Here is a 20,701-nt window from a genome sequence, read left to right as displayed (position 1 = left end):
GCTCCCCAGCATGCATGATGTCAGAGATGGCGGCGCTGCGAACGGGGTTCCCGGCCGACTGAAATTCCAAAATACCTAAGTGCCGTAGGTAGATCCACTGCGGTCCATGAGACTTGCGAGGTGCGGTCTAAAGTGGAGTCGTGCGGGTCCCGCTTGGAATTAGTGGGGCCGCGGTGCGGTCCGAAGTGGGGCAAACTCCCAACGGTGTGGTAATCGGTGCGGCGCATATTATATGCCCGCAGAGTGAGCCCCACGAAGACCGCACACAGGTTTTGTCATGCCGACAGCGACGACGAAAACTGATACGATGTTGCCAATGGCTTCGTCATCCAGAACAAGCTTCTCGGTTCTCGACATTCGAACAGCCATCGCAATGTTGCCTCCTCTTCCCATTATAAGAAGGCCACGGGGAGCCTCGATCTGGAGAGACTCTTCACCAGCACAGAACAACAGTTTCTTCACCTCCAGTCAGTGATCACATCACTCCACTACCGAAAGCACATACAAACCACAAGCATCACGCTAGCATCGCCATTATCTCAGCAAATCATCCAAAATGGCAGCAGTCGAGTTCACCGTCTTCAAGGGCTCCGCCACCGGCGACATTGTCGAGTCCCGCGGCAGCCGCACGCCCGGACCCACGGAGGTCTCGGTCAAGATCACCCACTGCGGCGTCTGCGGCACCGACCAGCACTATCGCCACGCCGATCAGGGTCTGGGCCACGAGGGCGTGGGCACCATTACCGAGCTGGGCTCCATGGTCTCCACCATCTCCGACTTCAAGGTCGGTGACCGCGTCCTGATGGGCTGGTTCCAGCAGTTCTGCGGCCGCTGCAAGGGCTGCCTTACCGGCCGGCAGAACATCTGCGACAATTCGGTCGCGTTCGGCGAGGCCAACCATGACCGGGGCGGCTTCGCCACCGCCACGACCTGGGACGTCTCGGCGCTCTACAAGATCCCCGACGAGATCGACTCGGAGCACGCAGGGCCGTTGGTCTGTGGCGGAGCCACCGTCTGGCAGGCGCTGTACGCGTACGGCGCCAAGGCCGGCGACCGCGTGGGCATCATGGGCGTTGGAGGCCTGGGACACCTGGCCATCCAGTTCGCAGACAAGATGGGCATGGAGGCGGTGGTGCTGTCCTCGTCCGAGACCAAGAGAGACGAGGCGATGAAGTTCGGCGCCTCCGAGTTCTACGTCACCAGCGGCGACCACGCGGACGTCGAGAAGCTCACGGGCGCCGGCAAGCTCGACTACATGCTCCTCACGACCAGCGGGGTGCCCGACAAGTCGACCTACCTGCCGTACATGGCACCGGGCGGCACCGTCATCTTCATGACCATCGGTTTCGACGACATGCACCTGAGTCCGTTCTCGTTGATCGGCGGCAAGGGCCTGAGCGTCCTCGGCTCGGGGCTGGCGAGCAGCCAGAACATCAAGCAGATGCTGAGGTTCGCGGCGAAGCGCGGGGTCAGGCCTCAGATCGAAACGTTTCCCATGAACCAGAAGGGCGTGTCGGACGCAATGCAGAAGCTGCGGGATGGCAAGATGCGGTACCGTGGCGTCGTGGTCGTCGAGTAACGGGCAGTCAGGGAACTGGGTGTTCAGATGGGCGGGGTAGCGCCAGATGCCGGCCTCTTGGCTCAGTAGAGATGTTGAGAATAGAATTGCAAATCTAATCGCCTCCGCCGCTGCCAAAACACAAACCGTGAACCATTCAGGTCAGCCGGCCGACCCTGGTCACTAAATTGTGATAGGGTGGCAGGCAACTTAGCCGATTTGTGGCTTTCTTGCTCCTCTGTATAAGTTGGCCTGCCTGCTTATATGGCCGGCTTACTTTTGGAGTACGTTCTCTCGTAAGCACACCCACACGCTATATAGCCGTACTCCCCCGACACGCGCCCAAGACTGGGCGCAATCAATCTCCACCTTGCTATCCCCGAAGCCATTCATTTATGTTCTTCCTTTCTTTAGCACCGAACAAGTCACCAGAATGGCGTGGTTTACAGTAATACTCGGCGCCTTGATCGCCATCTTTGCCACCTCTCGCCTCAGAAAGCAATACAGACGACGGCAGTGGAGCCAGCAGCTCGCCAACAGCAACAGCCCTCCGCGCAGTCTTCGCACCCGTGACCCGATATTCGGCCTGGACCACTTCTACAAAGACTTTAGCGACACGATGAAGAAACAGCGCGTCCGCGCCCAGGTCGATCGGCTCTTTGCCCCCACCTATCCGCGGACATACGCAGCGACGTACTAGTCGGCACCGCTAGGCTTTACCACGCGCTACATCAACACACGCGAGCCATCAAACGCCCGTTCCGTCTTCGCGACCGACTTCGACAGCTGGGGCATGGATCCCAAGCGCTCAGAGCTCATTCAGGATTTCATCGGCCCCGGGATCCTCACATCCGATGGAGAAGCCTGGCGACATGCGCGGGCCACGCTCCGCCCAGCATTCCTGCGTGGCAACGTGGCAGACCGCGACATGTTCGAGGTCCACGTGGCGAGGTTCCTTGGAGCGATTCCCACGGATGGCCAGCCCCTGAATCTGTTCCCCTTGGTCGACCGCCTTGTCCTGGACGCCATTTCCGATTTCCTCTTCGATCAGAGCTTCAAGAGCCTCGTCCCAGCCGAAGCGAAAACGGGCCAGGATTTCCTCGACGCGTATAACTATGGGCTCTCTGTGGTATTCAAGCGGTTCATCCTCGGTCCCATATTAGGCAGGCTTGTGCAGTCGTTGGACAGGAGGTACAGGGAGTCGATGGACTTTGTAAATGGGTGGACGGGGATATTGCTAGACCAAGCGATTGATGCGGCCAATACAACCGACGGGCAAAGAACCAAGTATGCATTTGCGGTGGATTTGGCAGGGCAGACGGCGGACAAGAAGTGGCTTCGTGACCAGTTGATGCATACCTTCCTCGGGGGCCGCGAGACGCCGGGTGTGGCGCTGTCTGGGGCGTTGTTTCATCTCGCGCGGTGTCCCCGGGCATGGGCCAGGTTGCGCGAGGAGCTGAGGGGTGTCGCACCGGGGCAGTTGAACTTTGAAGGGATCAAGGGGTGCAAGTATCTCCAGTGGACCGTGAAAGAAGGTGCGTACACTCCCCGAGGGCCTCATGAGATCCTAGTTCCATAGGTGCTAATCTGCCGCCGGCCATCATTAGCCCTCCGCCTTGATCCCCCTCTTGGGGGAACGACGCGTCACTGCCGCCGTGCAACCTCCCTCCCTGTCGGTGGGGGACCAGATGGCAAGGACCCGATTGCAATCATGCCAGGCGACGTCGCCCACATCAGTTTCGCAGCTATGCACCGCGACCCTGAGATCTGGGGCCCCGACGCCAACGAGTTCCGGCCAGAGCGGTGGGCGGACAACAAACTGCGGCCTACATGGGAGTATCTTCCTTTTAGTGGCGGGCCACGCATCTGCCCCGCTCAGTCATTGTCTCTATATTGGGTTACATACGCTATCGCAAGGATGATTATGAGGTTCGAGAGATTAGAGAATGCGGAGATGGACGAGGACAAGGTACGGCGGATGGGTTTCCAAGTTGGTGCTAACCACGGACTGAATGTCGTGCTTGTTCCTGCGGTATCTTAGCCCTCGTTGAGGGATTCTCGGCCAACTGAAACTGGGACCAATGTCAAACATCACACACCCATGCATGAGTGGCATGGTCTATCAGGAAGCCTCGTGTGCTCCCGCGGGATTCTATAGAGTCAGACCTTGCCCAATACATTTGAGAACTCAGGGCCAAATGATATGCCTTGCGCCCTAGATAATCAAATACAGATGTGACTCTGTCTTTTGACGTTCACAGACCGCTGGCTTCAGAGTTGTAAGTCTACGTTGCGCGAGAGCTCCGCCACAGCCCTAGCAAGGGCAGCAGCATCCTGGTCTTCTGCGAGGACGTTCGCAGGCGGGTCCTGGAAGAAGTCGTAATCCTGGTCGCACTCCGTGCCAGCCTCGGGCAGGGTCCCATTCTGGAAGTAGGCACGCACGACCTTTGCCGTGCAGGTCGATGGGGCCGCGAGGGAGCAGTGGCCGTACGAGTTCTGGACCAGCAAGGCCGAGCCAGGAAACTTGCCAGAGTTGTTGCGCGCGCTCTGCAGCGGAGTCACGTTGTCTGCCACGTTGCCGATGAACAGGATGGGGAAATGGGTCTTGATGTCGTGCCATGGCCCGGCGGCCCGGTACTTGGGGCGGACAGCTCTGCCCGCACATGCGAGCCGGAAGTGCACGTTTGATGGGCCGGCGTACTTGCTCTGCGCGACTAGCGCGTCGACGTAGGCGGCGAACTCGTCGGGCGTGTCGGTAAAGGGCTCGCCGTCGGCGCACATGATGGCCGGGAAGGCGTCCCAGCTGCTGGTTTCATCATCGGTCACGGGCGTCAGTGGCGACGTGTTGTTCAGGGCGCAGAAGTCCAACGTGGGCGCCTGCTTGTTTGCCATGTTGTAAAAGGGCAGGCCGTCTCCTTGCTCCAGGGCAACCATTGCCCTGGCCAGAGCGGGGAAGCCGTGCAGGGGCTTGTAGATGGTGCTGCGGATGAGCAGCTGGAATTGAGCATAGGTGACGAGTTCCGGCATTGCTGGCGTGGTCCCGTTCGCGAAAGCTGGGATGACTACAGGGCTCTTGCGGAGTCTATTGAGCAGCCCGAGATACCTCGTCCGAATGGCGTCGGGTGAATCCAGCGCAAATGGGCATTTCTCCAGTCCGACTTGCGCGCAGGCCGTGAAGAACTTCTCCATGATCTTGTCCGAGTCTTCGATAAAGTTGAGCTGCTCGAGAGAGAACCAGTCATGGTAGTCCACGTTACCATCGCTGACCAGGCGCTCGACGCGGTCCGGGAACATGGCGGCAAACGTGCCGCCGAGGATGGTGCCGTAGCTGAACCCCCAGTACTTGAGCCGGGGGAAGCCAGCCCTGTCCGAGATCTCCAGCATGTCGCGAGCATGAGAGGCGGTGCTCACGTGACGCAGGAGGTCTGGCGTGCTGGTATTCATGTAGCGCTCGCATTGCTCCGAGAATGCCTGTGCCCTGACATAGGCCTCATACAACAGACCCGGATAGGCGTCTATGACGCTCTCGTCGAGCAATTCCCAGTCATGTCGCTCCTTGGTCGAGCCCCAGCAGTCGATGCGCGGCACGGAGGCTCCGACTATTTGCAAGTGTTAGCGACATGGCATCACCGGGTCGTGGACATCTTTGACAACTTACTTCCTCTGGGATCAAAGCTGATGATATCCTGTGAAGCGCTGGGTCAATACTTTCAAGTATTAATAAAGGTGGGCGGACAGAAACACGCACATGGTTGTCTCCCACAATTGCCTGGAGCTCCTTCGCGTGGCCTTTCAGAAAGGAAACACCTGATCCGCCGGGGCCCTGTGCATCTATGTTAGAAAATCTGCATCGGATTGTCGCGAAAGGGCCAGCTCTCAACGTACACCCGGATTGACAACGATCGGCCCCTGATAATTGACACTGGTCTTTGCTTGATACCGCAGGACGGCCAGCACGACCCGCTGCTCTTTTGACGGGTCTATCCAGTCAAGCGGCACCTGTCGTCATCAGAACGTCAGCTCTCTGAATGCAGTAGACGGGACTGGCAATTATTGTCCTTCAACTTACATCCAGCCGGGCGCAGTCGAATTCCCCGCCGTAGCATGCGTGCCACTCGATGTCCTCGCTGGGACTGACAGATGCCCAATCCCATGGTTTCTCCAGCTCATCCTCAAGGCTGCTGTGGTTGATGACCTCTGGCGAGGCACGAAGCCATTTGGCGGGGTTTGCGTATGTAGCGAGAAGGCCGATGCTCAGCAGCGCCGCGACAAGCAACGATCTAGGCCATCGGCCCGTGGCAGGCCGGTGCTGGTCCAGTTTGTGTATGTGCATGTGTGCAGACATCTCCTTTTCGGACGCCATGTTGACGCGGCCGTGTCGTGGGTTGTCGACACAGTCACTCGTTGGCATGACCTTCTTGTGCGGCTTTGCTTTACCGACAAAACACCTGGGCATGAGATGAAGTCGTTCCGTCGGCAACTCTTGTCTGAGCCGTTCGTAGGGCGCCGCCCGGTGGCTGGGTCAACCCCACCATTGACAACGTCCGCTGCTTATCTCAACCCCTTCCCCAGGTCTAGTTGCTGTCAGGCAAGGATCAAGGGTGCGTGCCGGACCAATGAGCGAGCTTCGCCACTGGCCTGATCTGCCTCCAGAGCTCCTTCGCTAATCCACAATTCTCCGTCGGCTACCACCCTGACCGGAGCACGGCTAAAGACGGGATTTATTCCCGGGCCTAGGGCTCACCCACGCCTGGAACGGCGTCTTGGTGGATCTTGAGATAAGGCTTCACCAGCAATGGATTTGTGGGAAAAGACCTGTCTTGGTGCAAACCCCGCGCACATCCCCATGCCGCTCTCGGAGACAAGGTCCCCGACACCCCAAGGACAAGCGGATAGCGCGCCGTTTTATCATCGGCAAGGCGCAGGCAAGACGGTCCCGAAGACCTGGTTGTGAGATGGACTGTGGAGTCTCGGGGACCTCTCGTCGGAAACACTCCGCCGCAACCCGGCCACTGATCGCCGGGCTGATATGCCTTTTTGAGTCGACGACGCGGGCAACAACATGTATAGGAAGGCAGCGGTATCCTCTTTCACCCGCCTCTTGTCTGCGCTTGCACGCAGCCGTTTCTCAGCCAGCAGCAGCAGCAGTGAGAGGTCCTTCCAAACTCTCGTCTGTGCTCCAGCGCATAACGGCCTGCAAACAAGGGCATACTAGGCATCTATTGTTTTATTGGGCCAAGCTGTGAATATGCCAGACATGGAAGCTCCCGCCGATGGCGGCGAGAAGGGGCCCGCCTCCCCGATCGTGGTCGCTGCCGGCGAGGAGACCGAGTCGACCAATTTGACCTCCATCGAAGCCGCGCAAAAGGTCTGGGGAAAGACAGGCAGGCGCCTCGTCGTACTCGGGTAGGTACAGCCTGTCTTCACTTCCTTCGTGCGATTTGGCGTATAGTAGACCAATGAAGAGACAAGCAACTGATCAGAAGGGACCTACCAGACTTGCCATGATCATGATCCTCTTCCAGCTAGACAATTCGACCGTGTACACGTATGGCAACTACGCCACGTCGGACTTTGACTCGCTCTCGCTGCTCGGCACGCTGAGCACGGCTAACACCATCATTTTCGCCGTCTGCAAGCCGCCGCTCGCCAAGCTCTCCGATGCCATCGGCAGAGGCCAGGTCCTGACCCTCTGCGTCGCCTGCTACCTACTGTCCTACATCCTCAAGACCACCGCCACGTCGATCGGAGCCTACGCGGCTGGCGGTATATTCTATGCCATTGGACAGTCCGGCACCAACGTGATGACTGTAGGTTGATCCGATCCCGACTCACTCACTCGAAGGGGTCTGTATGCATGCATGCATGTTCACTGACAAGTTGTGCCTCTCGCGCGTGATAGAATGTTCTCATCTCCGACATCACGACTTTCCGCCACAGGGGTTTTGCCATTGGTATCTCGTACTTCCCCTTCCTCATCTCGCCCTGGGTCGCCGCCCTCATTGTCGACAGTGTGGTCAAGGAGGGTGGCATCGGTTGGCGCTGGGGTATCGGCATGCTGGGCTTCCTTATGCCCTTTGGCGCATCTTTCATCATCATCACGCTCTTCTACTACGAGCGCAAAGCCAAGAAGGCCGGAATTCTCAAGCCCAAGAAGCGCACCCTGGCCCAGTTTTGCGGCGAGGTTGATCTCGGCGGCATGCTCTTCTTCGTCGCGGGCTTCGCCTGCCTCCTGCTGCCCCTGACCCTGGCCGGCTCTCAGCCAGCAGCATGGTCGACTCCCTGGATCATTGCCCTGATGATTGTCGGCGTAGTTATCCTCGTGGCATTGCCCTTCTACGAGAAGCATTATGCCACGAACCCCATCGTGCCCGTTTCCTATCTGAAGAACAGCACTGTCGTACTTTGCTGCCTGCTCATGGCTATTGACTCGGTCGGTTTCAGCGCCACGCACACGTACCTTTACGCATGGGGCATCGTCGTCCATGGCATGCAGCCCTTAGTTGCCAATTTCTACGTCTACACCAACGGCGTGACCCAGACGTTCTCGGGCATCATCGCGGGCGCCATCATGTGGTACACCGGCCGCTACAAGTGGCTGGTCATGGCCGGTTCGGTCCTGCGGCTGATCGGCTACGGCATCATGGTCATGTTGCGTGGCCAATTCAACAGCACCGGCGAACTCTTTGGCCAGCAGCTCATTCAGGGCTTCGGCAGCGGCATCATCGCCACCTGCCTGATTATTCCCCCGCAGCTGGTCGTGCCCAAGACCCAGATGGCACAGGTGCTCGCCCTGGTCTTTTCGTTCAGCTTCCTCGGCAGCAGCGTGGGTAGCTCCATTGCGGGTGCCATCTACACCAACACGATGAAGCCCTCCTTGCGAGCGTGGCTTGGCGACTCGGCCTCTTCGGAACTTGTGGACACTATCTATGACTCCATCACTGGTGAATTGCCCGCCTGGAACAGTCCTGACCGGATTGCCATCAACTATGCGGTACGTGTGTCCAGCTACTTTTCTTACCGCTCGAGCCATGTGCTAATTACTCTTCTTTCCCTTATTCAGTACTCGGATGTGCTTCGCTACATCACGTATGCGGCAATCGGCACCTGCGTGCCCGCGATTATCATGACGGTCTTCTTGCCAAACCTTGAGTTGCCCAAGTAAGTCGAGCACACAGCGCCCGTAAGACTCAATATCTAATGCGCACCATAGGAGCACCACCGGTATGTTCAAGAGCAGCGAGGACACCTCATCCGACGATGTTGGAACGACCAGCGTGGAGGGCAAGGAGCAGAAGGCGTAGATGCGGGTGATAAGAGCAGCCCAATGAGGATTTCTCTCCCTGTTGACTGGGAGCCTGAGTCGCATCTACCACCAGCGTACCGAAGGTCATACCACGTTGGGCTGACTGCCAGACCACCTGTCGATTCCAACAACAAGAGCAAGGAGGTTTGGCAGGGTTGAAGAGGTAGCATTATGGGAGTGATTTAATCTCATACAAGCAGAGTACCAAATAATATATTATGTCGAGATGAGTTAGATGCTCAGTCTGTATTTCTCTGTCAACTCCGACCAGCAATGATGGAAGCCGCCTGTTCAGCCATGGCGTATATGGGAGCCTGTAAATGGGCACTGAGGGGCACGGGCAGCACCGAAGCATCCACGACCCTGAGCCCCTCGACACCATACACGCGGAACTCGGTGTCGACCACTTTGCCCATGGCGCAAGTGCCCGATGCATGCCAGCCACACGTTGCGCCTGCCCTGACCCTCTGGTCGAGATTCTCGTCGGTGTCGTCAAGCGACGCCGGCTGGAGCGGAGGCGGAACCGACTCGCCCTCAATGTATTCGCGGCCAAACTCGGTACCCAGCATGAGTTTGGCAGTCGTGCGCAGTGCTTCGCGGAAGACGTACCTGTCCACCTCCGTAGAGAGGTAGTTGACGTCGACCACAGGCGGATCTTGGATCTTGTCCGATGACAGTGTGACGCTGCCACGCGAGGTGGGCAAGAGGTTGAACATGGCGGTGGACATGTGCGCAGCGTCCATGGGCATGTCTGGCCCGGGCATCTTGAAGTGCATCGATACCGTCTCGATGAATGTCCTTGGCGAGCTAAGGAGCGGGTGCTTGTCCATGTCAGGGACGGCGCCTTGGTCTTTCTCAATGGCCCGTGCTAAACCCCCCTGGGCCACGGTGGTCAACACCATCCAATCCGAAGGCTGGCCGAGGCCGAATTCGGGTTGCTGGAAGAGCGGGTTGTCCGAGCCGACCATGTAGCCCGCGTCGGGGTCGCGCAGGCGCCAGCGCTGGAAAAGGAGCGGGTGATCAGTCAGGCCTTGGCCTACCGCTGGGAGATCCACGAGTTTCTGTATGCCGTGGTCGCTGAGGTGCTCTGGGGGTCCTACGCCAGATAGCATGAGCAGCTGTGGCGATCTGAACGCTCCGGCACAGCATATTACATTGTGCGAGCGGATGCAGCTCCCATCTGCCAGCTGGACGCCCTTCGCAGCGACGGGCTTGCCATCCCTGTTCGCTTCGAGCAGGATCTTCTCCACGAGGGTTTCCGTCATGATCTCGACCCCATCCAGCGGATACACGCTGGCCGACCACTGCCTCTTTCCGCTGTTCCAGGCCTCACACACCAATGCCCGACCGAGATTGTTTCCCGCGTTAGCATCAAAGCCAGGGAGTGGCTTCACGCCCATCAGCTCTTCGTCCCACGCGGCGCCAATCGCGTCCGTCAGCGGATACCTGCGGCCCGTTGTCTCGAGATTGCAGGTGTGCATATATCCATCGAAGCCGTGCTGCTCGGCATTGACGTCCTTGCTGAGCCACCGTTCCGTTTTCTTCATCCACGGCAATTGACCCTCGTAGCTCCAGCGTGAGTCGCCTACCAAGCTGGCCCACTCGTTGAAGTCAGCCGCGGCGCCTCGAGTCCATCCGCCTAGGTCGTACTGGGTCAGTGGCAAGGTCATTCCATGTCAGTGTTGTAGAGACCATACCTGCGTTAATCAAGGTGCCACCACCAAGCCCCTTGCCGGCATTGAAAAGCACAGACCGATCAGAGAGATGCTTCTGCGGCACCGTCTGATACTGCCAGTCCACATCGGGCACACCCAGATTCATAGCATGCGAGTTGGCAATGTCCGGTCGATCCCGCGTATCGCCGCCAGCCTCGACGAGCAAGATCTTCGATTCTGCGCTGTACTCCTTTAGGCGACTGGCAATAACGCATCCCGCAAGCCCTCCACCGACGATGACGTGGTCGAAGACTGGCGAAGCCATCTTTCTAGAGGGCGTTTGGGATTGATTTTTAGACAGTAGCTGGTGGGTGTGGTGGTTGGCGTGTAAGTACAGGTACCCGGTAGCAAGAAAGAGCCAATTCAAGTTAGAATGTGCAAGATTCGATTTAACCTGGACTGATTGAAAGAAGAAAATGTCTGGTACGGCCTGTGGTTTCACGATAGCTATTTGTACCCAGCATTTCTGCGTGACTAAGCGCGGTCTCGACCTCTGGCAACGAAGACGTCAAGGAGATGGGACAGCGTGCACAGTTTCTTTTTCCTATTATTGACTATATTTCATCCGCGTCGACTGATATTCCGCCTACCTCTTCTTCTGACAAGACCCTGTGGTCTGCCCCACAATAGCTGACAGAAACACTCTCTCGTTGGCGCTATAGCCTATTGTCTGCCGCGATCTCGGGTTGGAGACCAATCAGCTCCCTCCGAATCCTCGATTTGGCCGTGGGACAAGACAGGGGGTGGCCGATGTGGGTACCGCTCTTTGACGCGGGTGGCGCCAACGTGTGGAACAAACCAAGCAACTTATCCAAAAATACAACAGATCATGTCAGCTCAAGTCACTCTCATCTTCCTGGTGATTTGCGCACCAGACCCTCACAGAGCCAGTGGGGATAACAACCGCATTTCGATCCTGTTATGGATCTTTTCATCGCCGGTGTACTTATAGTTGAATCCGTTTCTTTGTTATCTACAACAAACATTTATTATTATGCCAAGTTATTTCGAACTGTTCGAATATAGCTAATCATCTCATTCCCAAGAGCAACGCACTCTCAAATAATTCGACTGTTCGAAACAGGTGAATGAAGCAGACTTTTTGAAGCACTTTGCGTCATCCCAACCCGGACACTCGAGGCGGCCGACAAGTGCATCATCCCCACTCCCGTCGTAATCGATACCAGAGTTAGCGCGGTAGCTACAGCTCCTGCCGAACACGCCGTCGATGTTGTCAATCGCAGAAGGCATAATATTCTCCTCGAGTCGGTGCTTCCAGAAGCCGGATACGTAGCAGATGTCGTAGTCGCTCTTACGTTTGTGCCACGCCCATCAAGGCATACTCGGAGGGCGAGCAGACCAATCCCCAACAGCTCAGGGTGTACCGGGTACCCCAGATATCGAATGCGGCAGGCTTTCCATTCACACCCTCGGGGAACGACGGCGGGGGCTGAAGTAGGAAAAGATCCCTTGTCATCCAAGGCTTGGTGTCTAGACTTTCCTAGGTAATGTCTGGCCATTGTGTTATCTCGATGGGCTTGACTATGACTGTGACTGGGGGAAGCCTGGTCGATAATCTTGAAGTTGTGTCCTGTTTATCGTGGATCACCTCTCACGAGGGGTCGCGACTGGGCTTTAGGTGTCCGCTTCCAGTGCTCCATGTTCGAAATGGTGGCCGGAATAGAACAGCACTTGCAGTGCATTACGACAGGGCCCACAAAGGCTGAGCCCTGGTCCACAGCCGCAGCGGGCGTCATTTGATAAAAGGCTGTGATGTATAAGTAAGCATGATTTGAAGCGCAGGAGCATTCAATAAATTACACCGGTCTTGACCGTCCATGAAATACCAGACAACATCTTATATATATTGTGTGTGGGTTACTAAGATGGAAGGCAACAGAGCAAGCCAGCAGGCACCCATCCTAGTTAATGCGTGCTGGGACATCAAGATGATATAGAACAGAGATTATCACCTTTATAAAGCGTGAGAGGATCAAGTGTGACAATTTCTTCTCTGCAAGTCGACTATCGAAACTTTTCAGTACCCTGGCGCCATCTGTGATGCAGTTCCTGATTTTTCTCTTGTCCGTAACAAAGTGAGTCCCGGCGCGAGATGCATGGAAGCTTTTCCCGAAAGATCTAACCAGACACTATATTGTTAAGCAAAATGATGAGCCGGCAGAGATTTGCATGTGGAGGCTGTCTGAAGGCACAGCCATTGGATGCATGTTGGTTGTGTTCGTGCAGAAAGGGCAAGAAACGTGGCCCAAAGGTGGGCCGTCGTGCGCGGTCTGCCGAGGTCCTGCCGTGGATATGGATTATTTAAGAGGACAACCAACACTCGGCACCATGTTCCTTCTAAGGTTTCTTGCTCCCATTACACCCTCTGCCGCCTCGGCCAACAATCCGCTAGTGTCTCCTAACCACAGACCCTGTGGCCTGAGCCCCCACAATGGCCGACATCAATAATCACCCGGATGAGCGGCAACACACCGTTGCTGCCCCGGAACCCTCGAGATACCAGGGCGTCATTCGTCGCGATCTCTTTGAGCGGCTGGAGTGGCCTCTCTGGGAACCCATCAGCTCCGTCCGAGTCCTCGACTTACCGCTTGGACCAGGTGGGACACCGGCATGGGTGCCACTCTTCAACGGGGACACCTCTGAGGGTGTTCATCCACTTGGACTGCAGCCCGCCACGAACCCGCCATTGTCCCGGCTACGGGTCCATCTTGAAACCATCACATACCACGACTGGTGGCAGGACGCCGAAATGCTGGACCATATCCCAAAGCCCCTGGTGATGGAGAACACTCCTGACCAGGGTCCAATTACGCTGGCGCAGTTCGTGCGCGAGGTGGTCGCTTACGCCGAGTCGCCGGCCATGTTGCGGGCACGGGAAGCCCTCTGGTTCCCGCAGCGGTCGCACAAGGACAGGTTGTTCTACGCAGACTGCTACGAAGAAAAAGAGGTCAATGTGAACGGCCTGAGCGAGGGGGAATGGTGGCTCATTGGCATCACGGACATCGCGGGCTTCACAGAAGAGACGTGGTCAAAAGAGTTGGAAGAACAAGCTCGACGAGTACAGAGCTCCAGGGGCGATTGAGGTTTTTCGAAGGCTCAAAAGTTCCTCCGTCCTGCAGATTGTTGGTTGTTGGTAGCTGTCATCCATGTTGCTTTTCCCGGGGTGGACACTCTCCATGCAGGCCGTCCTTCGTGCGGCCACCAGACTTTTTTGTTGGTTGGTGTTGAGAATTCTGCCTTGCACCGTTGGCTAGCGAGATTGCCGCGAATATGTGGAGCCCCCCCTGTAGACCTTTGGATACGAGCCAGCCCTCTGCCGAAGCGAGGAATGCTCAAGACGCCATGATGTCTTTAAAGTTTGAGATGTGCTAGTACTGCAGAATGCGCTCTTCCTATTGCACATCGTCAAGTCCTCTACAGACACCTCACCAATCTACTTGGACCTCAAAAATCTATTAGGTAATGGTTACCACAGGAACGTGTGGTCCTGCCAACGGCAAGCAGTGCGGTGGCAACTGGGGTACTTGTTGCAACAAGAGCGGAAGCTGTGGCTCGGGCACCGGCTTCTGTGATTCTGCAAGCTGCTGGTCTGGCAACTGCACGGTATCTCCACCGGATCCTACAGACTGGCCAGCGCTGTCCATTTGGCAGACGGGTAACTCCACGGACGGCACGTGTGGGGCAGGCACAGGGCGCTCCCAGGTCTGCAACTCCATCTGGGGATACTGCTGTGCCAGCTCTGGAAAGTGCGGTGATGGGCCACAGTTCTGCGGCACTGGTTGCCAGCAAGCGTATGGAAGCTGCACGGAAAACACACCAACGCCGCCTCCTCCAGGGCCAGGAGACATCAGTCCAGGTGAGTTCAAGTCGGATATACCCTAATATGTTGTAGTTTTCAGTCAAGACTAACCCATGGCCATCGAATCTTGCATGAAGACGGCACATGTGGCACCGCCAAGGGCGGGTTTGTCTGTGGGGGCTCTCCCTTTGGGGATTGCTGCTCCTCCTCTGGCTTTTGCGGAAACTCTACAGATCACTGCAGGCCAGGGTCGTGCCAGCCCGACTTTGGCTCCTGCACCGCGGGAGACCCCATATCGGTCGATGGATTATGTGGAGGAGCACAACGCCTCACCTGCAAGGGCAGTGCCTTTGGCGACTGTTGTTCTTCAGGCGGCTGGTGCGGCAGCACGGATGGCCATTGCAAGGCCGGCTGCCAGGCTTCCTTCGGCACGTGTACCGGGTCAAACTTCTCGGCCGATGGCAGTTGTGGCCCTGACAAAGGCAGCAAGACGTGTACAGGCTCAGGGTTCGGCACATGCTGCTCCTCGGCGGGCTTCGGCGGGTCGATGGCCGCCCATTGCGGTTCGGGCTGCCGGCCGAACTTTGGTACCTGCAAGACTGGTTTCAACGTGTCCAGCGACGGCACATGTGGTCCAGAAAAAGGCAGCAAGACCTGTCTTAGCCCTGGGTTTGGCAACTGCTGCTCATCTGCCGGGTTTTGTGGCACGACCATAGCTCATTGCGGTTCCGGTTGCCGCCCCAACTTTGGTACTTGCGGAAGTTAGGCTGGTTTTATTCTCTGCGTTTAAACGAGGATGAGTCAAGAAGGAGAGCTTATACGGAGTATTCTCAGGCTCAGATAGATAGTCGTTGTAGTCTGATCAACATATTATTAAGAAAATATGCCCGAGGAAGCCCTTCGATTCCATCCACTTCAAACAACGGCCTAGATGGGTTGAAATGAATAGACATGGAGCACCCTGTATTTTCTTGATCACAGAGGTAAAGTCCAGACATTACTATCTAGCGCGAGAAGGTTCGCCCATGGCACTCCAATTTACCGTTGTTGTTTCCGATATCGACATCTATTCAGTACGTATCGGCTTCTACTTCTTCCCGTCGTCTTCATACGAAGTATGCAAAAGGCATAAGGACTTGTTATTATCGATTAAGATGGAAGAGACTTACTGAGATCAATGGTGGTCCACACCAGCGCTGGCGTTCAGCAATTCGACTGGAGCAGTAACTTATCCCGGTCTGCAACCAGCTTTCCGCAACGGTTGGCGTAACCTTCCCACATGAAAATGTACGTGCCCTGCCAAACTGTGTCCAACCTCCGGTATTCCGCGTTCAGCTGGTTGGTGTAAACTTGATTGATACAGTATTTCCCGCAGGACTGAGCGAAACCGCCCATGATTGTCATTGTGTCATTGTCGCTGCGCATCGGGGAGATGGTGGGGGAAAGCTCATCCGGCAGTGCGACAGCAGCTGCACACTGAAGTCCACCGGCAAGCGCCAGAGCGCGGATAACACCAACAGGCTTCATTGCTAGTGTTTCTGCGTAGCTGCGGCGATGTGTGGCGGAAGCGGCAAGTTGCAGTGCACAACGGTGTGGTTGCTGTCAGGACAGGAGGTGCTGGGGACTTCTTCCGCTGGGGGTTCTTTCCCTGGGCCAACCCTTTCACTGGGGTTCTTGGGGTTCTTTCCCTGGGTCATTCCACTGGGGTGGCGCATTACGCTGAAAGTCGCGCATAGACGTCGAGAATCTATGAAGCTTAGCGGCGGAGAAATGCTTGACATACGAGAACGACTTCTCGCCTCTGAAAAGCTGCTAACGGTCCCTGGTGGGGAGAGGCCTTACCAGAAATAACGTGTAGAGGAGCGCATTCACCAGTCTTCCTAGACGCTTTGGGGGTGGGAACACCAAAAGGCTGTACGCACACAAATAGTCCCCTGGGCTGTACTAGGGATGGATGTAGCAGTGACCTTCAAAGGTCCGCAACCGTGGCATTCAGGGAGCTAAACCTTAGGTAGCCCGCCGGGTGTAGAATGTAGAAGCTCCCGTAGCCAGGAGCTTGGTCAAAGCTCCAACACCCTGGTGCCCGTCTCCGCGACGAAGCCAGAAGCTGGGACAACCTGGGCGGTATGGGCAGTCACGCTAGACAGCCACAAAGAGACACATCTAACAGCAACAAACAGCGAGCAACGGCGATGAACAGCGATAAGCCGTAATGTACAGCACCTGGCAGCGATGGGAAGCTCTTTATTCAAGAATCGGAAGTGCAGCGTTAAAGATGTATCGGTACTTAATACGCATATTGCATAGAGACAAGGTCAATCTATCTAAGTTAAGCTGTCGGCTGGCTCCCCTCAGCCAGTAGATATTCTCGTACTTTCGCACCTAGACCCTGTGTATCCTGAGTTCGCCCTTCCCTTACTAATATTGCCAAGTCTGCGAGCTCATTGCAGGCAGTAACAAGTTTAGGGGGGGACTGCCGCCTGATGTTCGACGCGATACGCTTCAACGACGATATATTAAAGCCAGAGGATCTATCTCTGCAACATATAAGCATCAACGTAATTTTAATTCATAAAGGAAATACGCACGCAACAGTTTCTACTACATCAGAGTAGATCAGAAAGTAGAAGGGTAGCTGCACAGCAACATCCCGCAGGCGTCTGGCATATCGTATACGTTCATGGAGCTGTTTCTTTGTCATTGGCCGCGATTGCGCGCGCATATATATATCTGTGACATAACTGCAAGCCCCATAGCCCGGCCAAAAGTCAATCCTGCCCGCTTAGTAGTCTGCGCGGAGGACCTGTTCAAGAACCTCGACGACATGTAGTAATCGAAAATACGCAAATCTTTTAAGTAGTCGCGTGCTCGTTATCCCGAAGATGATATTGTCTAGCTCTTCAAAGGCGTTTACAATACAAGGGTCCGCGCCAGTAGTAACATTCGACAATAATGTCTTCTCAAGGAGGGTGATCCAGTCCCGTAACGCTATCTCGCAATAGTTTGCGAACACAGTCAGCAGCTCAGGAACAAGAAGCCTGGAGAAAACTGCTTCAATCTGCGCTAAATCGCCTTTATTCATCATCCTTGCGCGGAGCCAACTAGCTAAAAGATCACGCTTTAATCTCCGTGCTTCCCTTTTGCGAGGAAGCTTGCATTTCTTATTGCTCGCATTCTGGGATCAGCGTGGGGTCTCATCCACAGCGGACGCCACAGCCGTTAGGCCCCAGTGGTTCGCGCTGCTATTCCCATCAATATCCATGGGATCATACATAGTAAGGATCGGATTTACTTCCGTCAACAGTACAAAGCTAAGATTTTATAAACGGATAGCTTTAAATCTAGCAAGGTGGTTATGAACTCAACTGAGTCAACCCACGCTTTATTAACACATTCCCATCGCCTGGATCCAGGGTTATGGGGTCGCGCGTAGACAGTAGGATTACCAGAATCGTAGCGGTTAGCTGTCCAACACCAGGGCCCAGCAAACGTAGATTGCGGAAATAGCGACAAGAAAGAACTGCTAAAAACTGTTCCAGGCTCCTAAGTTATAACGTGCAGGATTCTACAGCGACACGGCTAGCATCTATTCCAGCTTCCTGTCCACACTTCTGTTAGGCCCAGTGCGGCCACGACCGTGCGTGCCGCTACAGCCTGGATGCCACTGTTAAGCACAGTGGCTAAAACAGCAACGTGGAGTTGGAAATATGTATAAGTATGAGTGCTTCCACCTGTTTCAATATGGATAATAAGAACAATACAATCACTCATTCCAACAGGCACAGCTTAGGTGCTATAACCTATGTGCCGTTGTAGTAGCACACATGTTGCAGAGGCACACAGGCGGGGGGGCACACAGGTTGTAGCTATAACCTGTATGCCGCTATAACCTGTGTGCTGGAATGACCTGTATGCCGCTGTAACCTGTGTGCTGGTGTGACCTGTGTGCTGGTGTGACCTGTATGCCGCTATGACCTGTGTGCACACAGGCTCGGCGGCAAACAGGCTGTCAGCCTAGATTCTAGGCCCTGAAGTATGCCCATCGAAGTATGCCCATCGAAGTATGCTCAGGGAAGTCGCCCAGGGAAGTCGACCAGGGAAGTTGACCAGCGAAGTCTCGCCCAGGGAAGTCGACCAGGGAAGTCGCCCAGGGAAATCGCCCAGGGAAGTCGCCCAGGGAAGTCGCCCAGGGAAATCGCGCCTCTCGCTTCTCATGGGATGGATTTTGCCATAGCTGCGGTTGTGCAGACATGCCAACATCTGACTGGAGATGACGACTCCTTTAAAGCAGGGTCGCGGCCCAGTTCTTGGCCTGGGACCGTTTCCAGCCCTCCCCAAGATAGAATGTACCGAAATAGACTTGTTGCAGCTCCACAGATTCTGCAGGGCTCACAACCTGGCCCCTTGCGGCGGGCTATAGTGCCTGATTCAAAAGGCCGTAGCACAGCACAGCTACCCTAGGCCTTTTCACCAACAATTGCAGAGGCTGAGAACTAGTCAGCGCCATGCTCGTCTTGCTGGGTCATGGCCGACATTTGTGATAATTGCGTATTATCGTACAAGACCTATTGCCTCTCGCTGGCGTGTAGCAACCTCGCTTCGTTCCGATGCCGTAAAGGGCGTTAGATGACCGATAGCTGCTAAGTGATGCGCAGGGCCGGCCAAGATGGAGAAGAAGTGAGCCTAGTCGCCGGTCGCTCACTCGAAGACCCGACCAGTAGCCATTTCCCCTTGGAGGTCAAAGAGTAGTAACGCTTTAGCCTAACTGTGATCGGACCAGTAGCTTTTTCCTCGCAGGATTGAGAGAGCAGTAGCAACATGCAAGCGTTGGCTTTGAGCCCAGTCCATGGGTATACCGTGGGAGCAGTAGGAGGGGTAAAGAGCATTCTGGCGTCGTGGTGGGATCAGCCTCCAGCCAAGCTGTGGCCTGGACCCAGCCATGAAGCCTGGCGGCGAAAGACTAGTAGGAGCCCGCATGGTGGTGACAAAGGCTGTTTGGTACCAGTTTCACTGCAGAGGATAAGCCCAGTAGCACTCAACAGCCAAGTGTTGCTCGACTAGTAGCCCTTTCCTCGAAGGATATGGAGAGTAGTAGCAAACATGCAAGGTCAGAAGGAGCCTGGTCCCAACCTTCAAGCTTGGCGTCGAGCCCAGTCCCTAGGTATTCACCTCGGAAGGAGCCTGGTCTCAACAAGTATGCTGCAAGGCGACGACTTTCTTTACCGTACTATGACTGTGATGTTTCGTGAGGGTCGGTGGTTTGTTGCGGCGGCTCGCCGTTGGAAGGAGAATGATCGCGTCACTGAGAGCCTCTTAGCACGCGGAACCAGCATAGCTAGTCCGTCACGGGTTTCTAGTTGAAAACGCGTCGTCTTGCCACTGAACGCAGCTTTGCAATAGAAGATGAAGCTCTCTAAAGTTCTTCTATTGCGCTGTTAAGGTTACGATGGGGCTTCAACGGCAGGACGTGTGGTGAGGGCACCCACAAACTCTCCAGCCACTAACGAACTGCTAACAGCACCAAGGAGGGAGAGATGTGTGCTATGAATCAATCAATCCGTGGTGGCGGGACTAGCCTCCAGCGAAGATATTAAACACCTGACCAGTAGCCATTTCCCTTTGGAGGCCGAAGAATAGTAATATCTTAACGCAACCGTAGCCTGACCAGTAGCCCTTTCTTTTGCTGAATTTGGAGAGTGGTAGCAACTTGCAAGCGTGGCGTTGAGCCCAGTCCCTGCGTGTTGGGCAGTGCAACCTGTGGCTGACATCTAATGGCTAGCCACAGTCTTGAGCTAGCTCAAGACTGCCAGCCCATTGACAGCCCAACTTCCCCAACCCAGCACGGAACCGAGCCAGCGATTCCGCTCCAGGCCACAGCAACCCCAGCCACTGGTGCTGCTAGGCATGGAGAACCAGCTCCATCATGCTGGCCATGTTTCAGTTTAGCCAGCTCTCCGCCCAGCTCGATGTCCATCCCAGGCATTCTCGGTGCTGCCATGCAAACCCTGGCACATGGGCCGCCCTAGCATCCCTTGCTCCGTGGGAGCAGTTTGTCCTAGGCGTGGTTTGTCCCAGGCAGTTTATTCCAGGCGTGGTTTGTCCCAGGCACTTTGTCCTAGGTGTCACGGTTCAGGGGTTCACGTGACCACGCGAGGCGTGGGTCATATAACTTCAAGGATATTCCTCGACGCGAGGGCTACGTCTTGTATTTAGAATTGACCTAATTACTCTTATTGATGATCTACGACCCCAGAGCCTTGCTACTAGCTTGATCTAGACGTGAAACCCTCACATAGGCGTGG

At 55.7% G+C, this 20,701-nt stretch overlaps 8 protein-coding genes across 8 annotated transcripts; 5 read left to right on the top strand and 3 right to left on the bottom strand.

Annotated features, from left to right (window-relative positions):
- Window positions 1-276: 276 nt before the first annotated feature.
- On the top strand, window positions 277-1,579 carry B0I36DRAFT_412404 (alcohol dehydrogenase; the record flags this gene model as incomplete). The annotated part of the gene is made up of 2 exons (XM_046161967.1): window positions 277-1,302; window positions 1,399-1,579. The coding sequence occupies exons 1-2, from the start codon at window positions 557-559 to the stop codon at window positions 1,577-1,579; spliced, it is 927 nt and encodes a 308-aa protein (XP_046012199.1). The 5' UTR covers window positions 277-556.
- Window positions 1,580-2,273: 694 nt separating this feature from the next.
- Window positions 2,274-3,599, top strand: B0I36DRAFT_244092 (cytochrome P450; the record flags this gene model as incomplete). Its single annotated transcript, XM_046150029.1, has 2 exons — window positions 2,274-3,093; window positions 3,166-3,599. Coding segments are annotated over 2 exons (1,254 nt in total), but the record flags the coding sequence as incomplete, so codon positions are not given.
- A 115-nt stretch (window positions 3,600-3,714) lies between these two features.
- On the bottom strand, window positions 3,715-5,891 carry B0I36DRAFT_412392 (TAP-like protein-domain-containing protein; the record flags this gene model as incomplete). Its single annotated transcript, XM_046161966.1, has 5 exons — window positions 3,715-5,157; window positions 5,217-5,244; window positions 5,307-5,381; window positions 5,444-5,557; window positions 5,628-5,891. 5 exons carry the CDS (start codon window positions 5,889-5,891, stop codon window positions 3,830-3,832), a joined length of 1,809 nt encoding a protein of 602 aa, XP_046012197.1. The 3' UTR covers window positions 3,715-3,829.
- Window positions 5,892-6,815: 924 nt separating this feature from the next.
- On the top strand, window positions 6,816-9,090 carry B0I36DRAFT_423268 (siderochrome-iron transporter; the record flags this gene model as incomplete). The annotated part of the gene is made up of 5 exons (XM_046162247.1): window positions 6,816-6,956; window positions 7,084-7,368; window positions 7,461-8,552; window positions 8,622-8,719; window positions 8,772-9,090. 5 exons carry the CDS (start codon window positions 6,816-6,818, stop codon window positions 8,860-8,862), a joined length of 1,707 nt encoding a protein of 568 aa, XP_046012196.1. The 3' UTR covers window positions 8,863-9,090.
- A 31-nt stretch (window positions 9,091-9,121) lies between these two features.
- On the bottom strand, window positions 9,122-10,844 carry B0I36DRAFT_244014 (uncharacterized protein; the record flags this gene model as incomplete). Its single annotated transcript, XM_046150026.1, has 2 exons — window positions 9,122-10,503; window positions 10,562-10,844. 2 exons carry the CDS (start codon window positions 10,842-10,844, stop codon window positions 9,122-9,124), a joined length of 1,665 nt encoding a protein of 554 aa, XP_046012195.1.
- Window positions 10,845-12,970: 2,126 nt separating this feature from the next.
- B0I36DRAFT_385233 (uncharacterized protein) lies at window positions 12,971-13,682 on the top strand (the record flags this gene model as incomplete). The annotated part of the gene is made up of 1 exon (XM_046161054.1): window positions 12,971-13,682. Exon 1 carries the CDS (start codon window positions 13,032-13,034, stop codon window positions 13,680-13,682), a length of 651 nt encoding a protein of 216 aa, XP_046012194.1. The 5' UTR covers window positions 12,971-13,031.
- Window positions 13,683-14,062: 380 nt separating this feature from the next.
- On the top strand, window positions 14,063-15,165 carry B0I36DRAFT_291706 (uncharacterized protein; the record flags this gene model as incomplete). The annotated part of the gene is made up of 3 exons (XM_046151754.1): window positions 14,063-14,203; window positions 14,252-14,456; window positions 14,537-15,165. The coding sequence occupies 3 exons, from the start codon at window positions 14,063-14,065 to the stop codon at window positions 15,163-15,165; spliced, it is 975 nt and encodes a 324-aa protein (XP_046012193.1).
- Window positions 15,166-15,602: 437 nt separating this feature from the next.
- On the bottom strand, window positions 15,603-15,926 carry B0I36DRAFT_350699 (uncharacterized protein; the record flags this gene model as incomplete). The annotated part of the gene is made up of 1 exon (XM_046156936.1): window positions 15,603-15,926. The coding sequence occupies one exon, from the start codon at window positions 15,924-15,926 to the stop codon at window positions 15,603-15,605; it is 324 nt and encodes a 107-aa protein (XP_046012192.1).
- Between the last annotated feature and the right edge of the window lie 4,775 nt (window positions 15,927-20,701).

Source organism: Microdochium trichocladiopsis (genome assembly GCF_020744255.1).
Source record: "Microdochium trichocladiopsis strain MPI-CAGE-CH-0230 chromosome Unknown B0I36scaffold_6, whole genome shotgun sequence".
In the NCBI taxonomy this organism is placed as follows: Eukaryota; Fungi; Ascomycota; class Sordariomycetes; order Xylariales; family Microdochiaceae; genus Microdochium; species Microdochium trichocladiopsis.
Note: the sequence above shows the minus strand (reverse complement) of the source record. Positions and strands in the feature narration are given on the sequence as shown.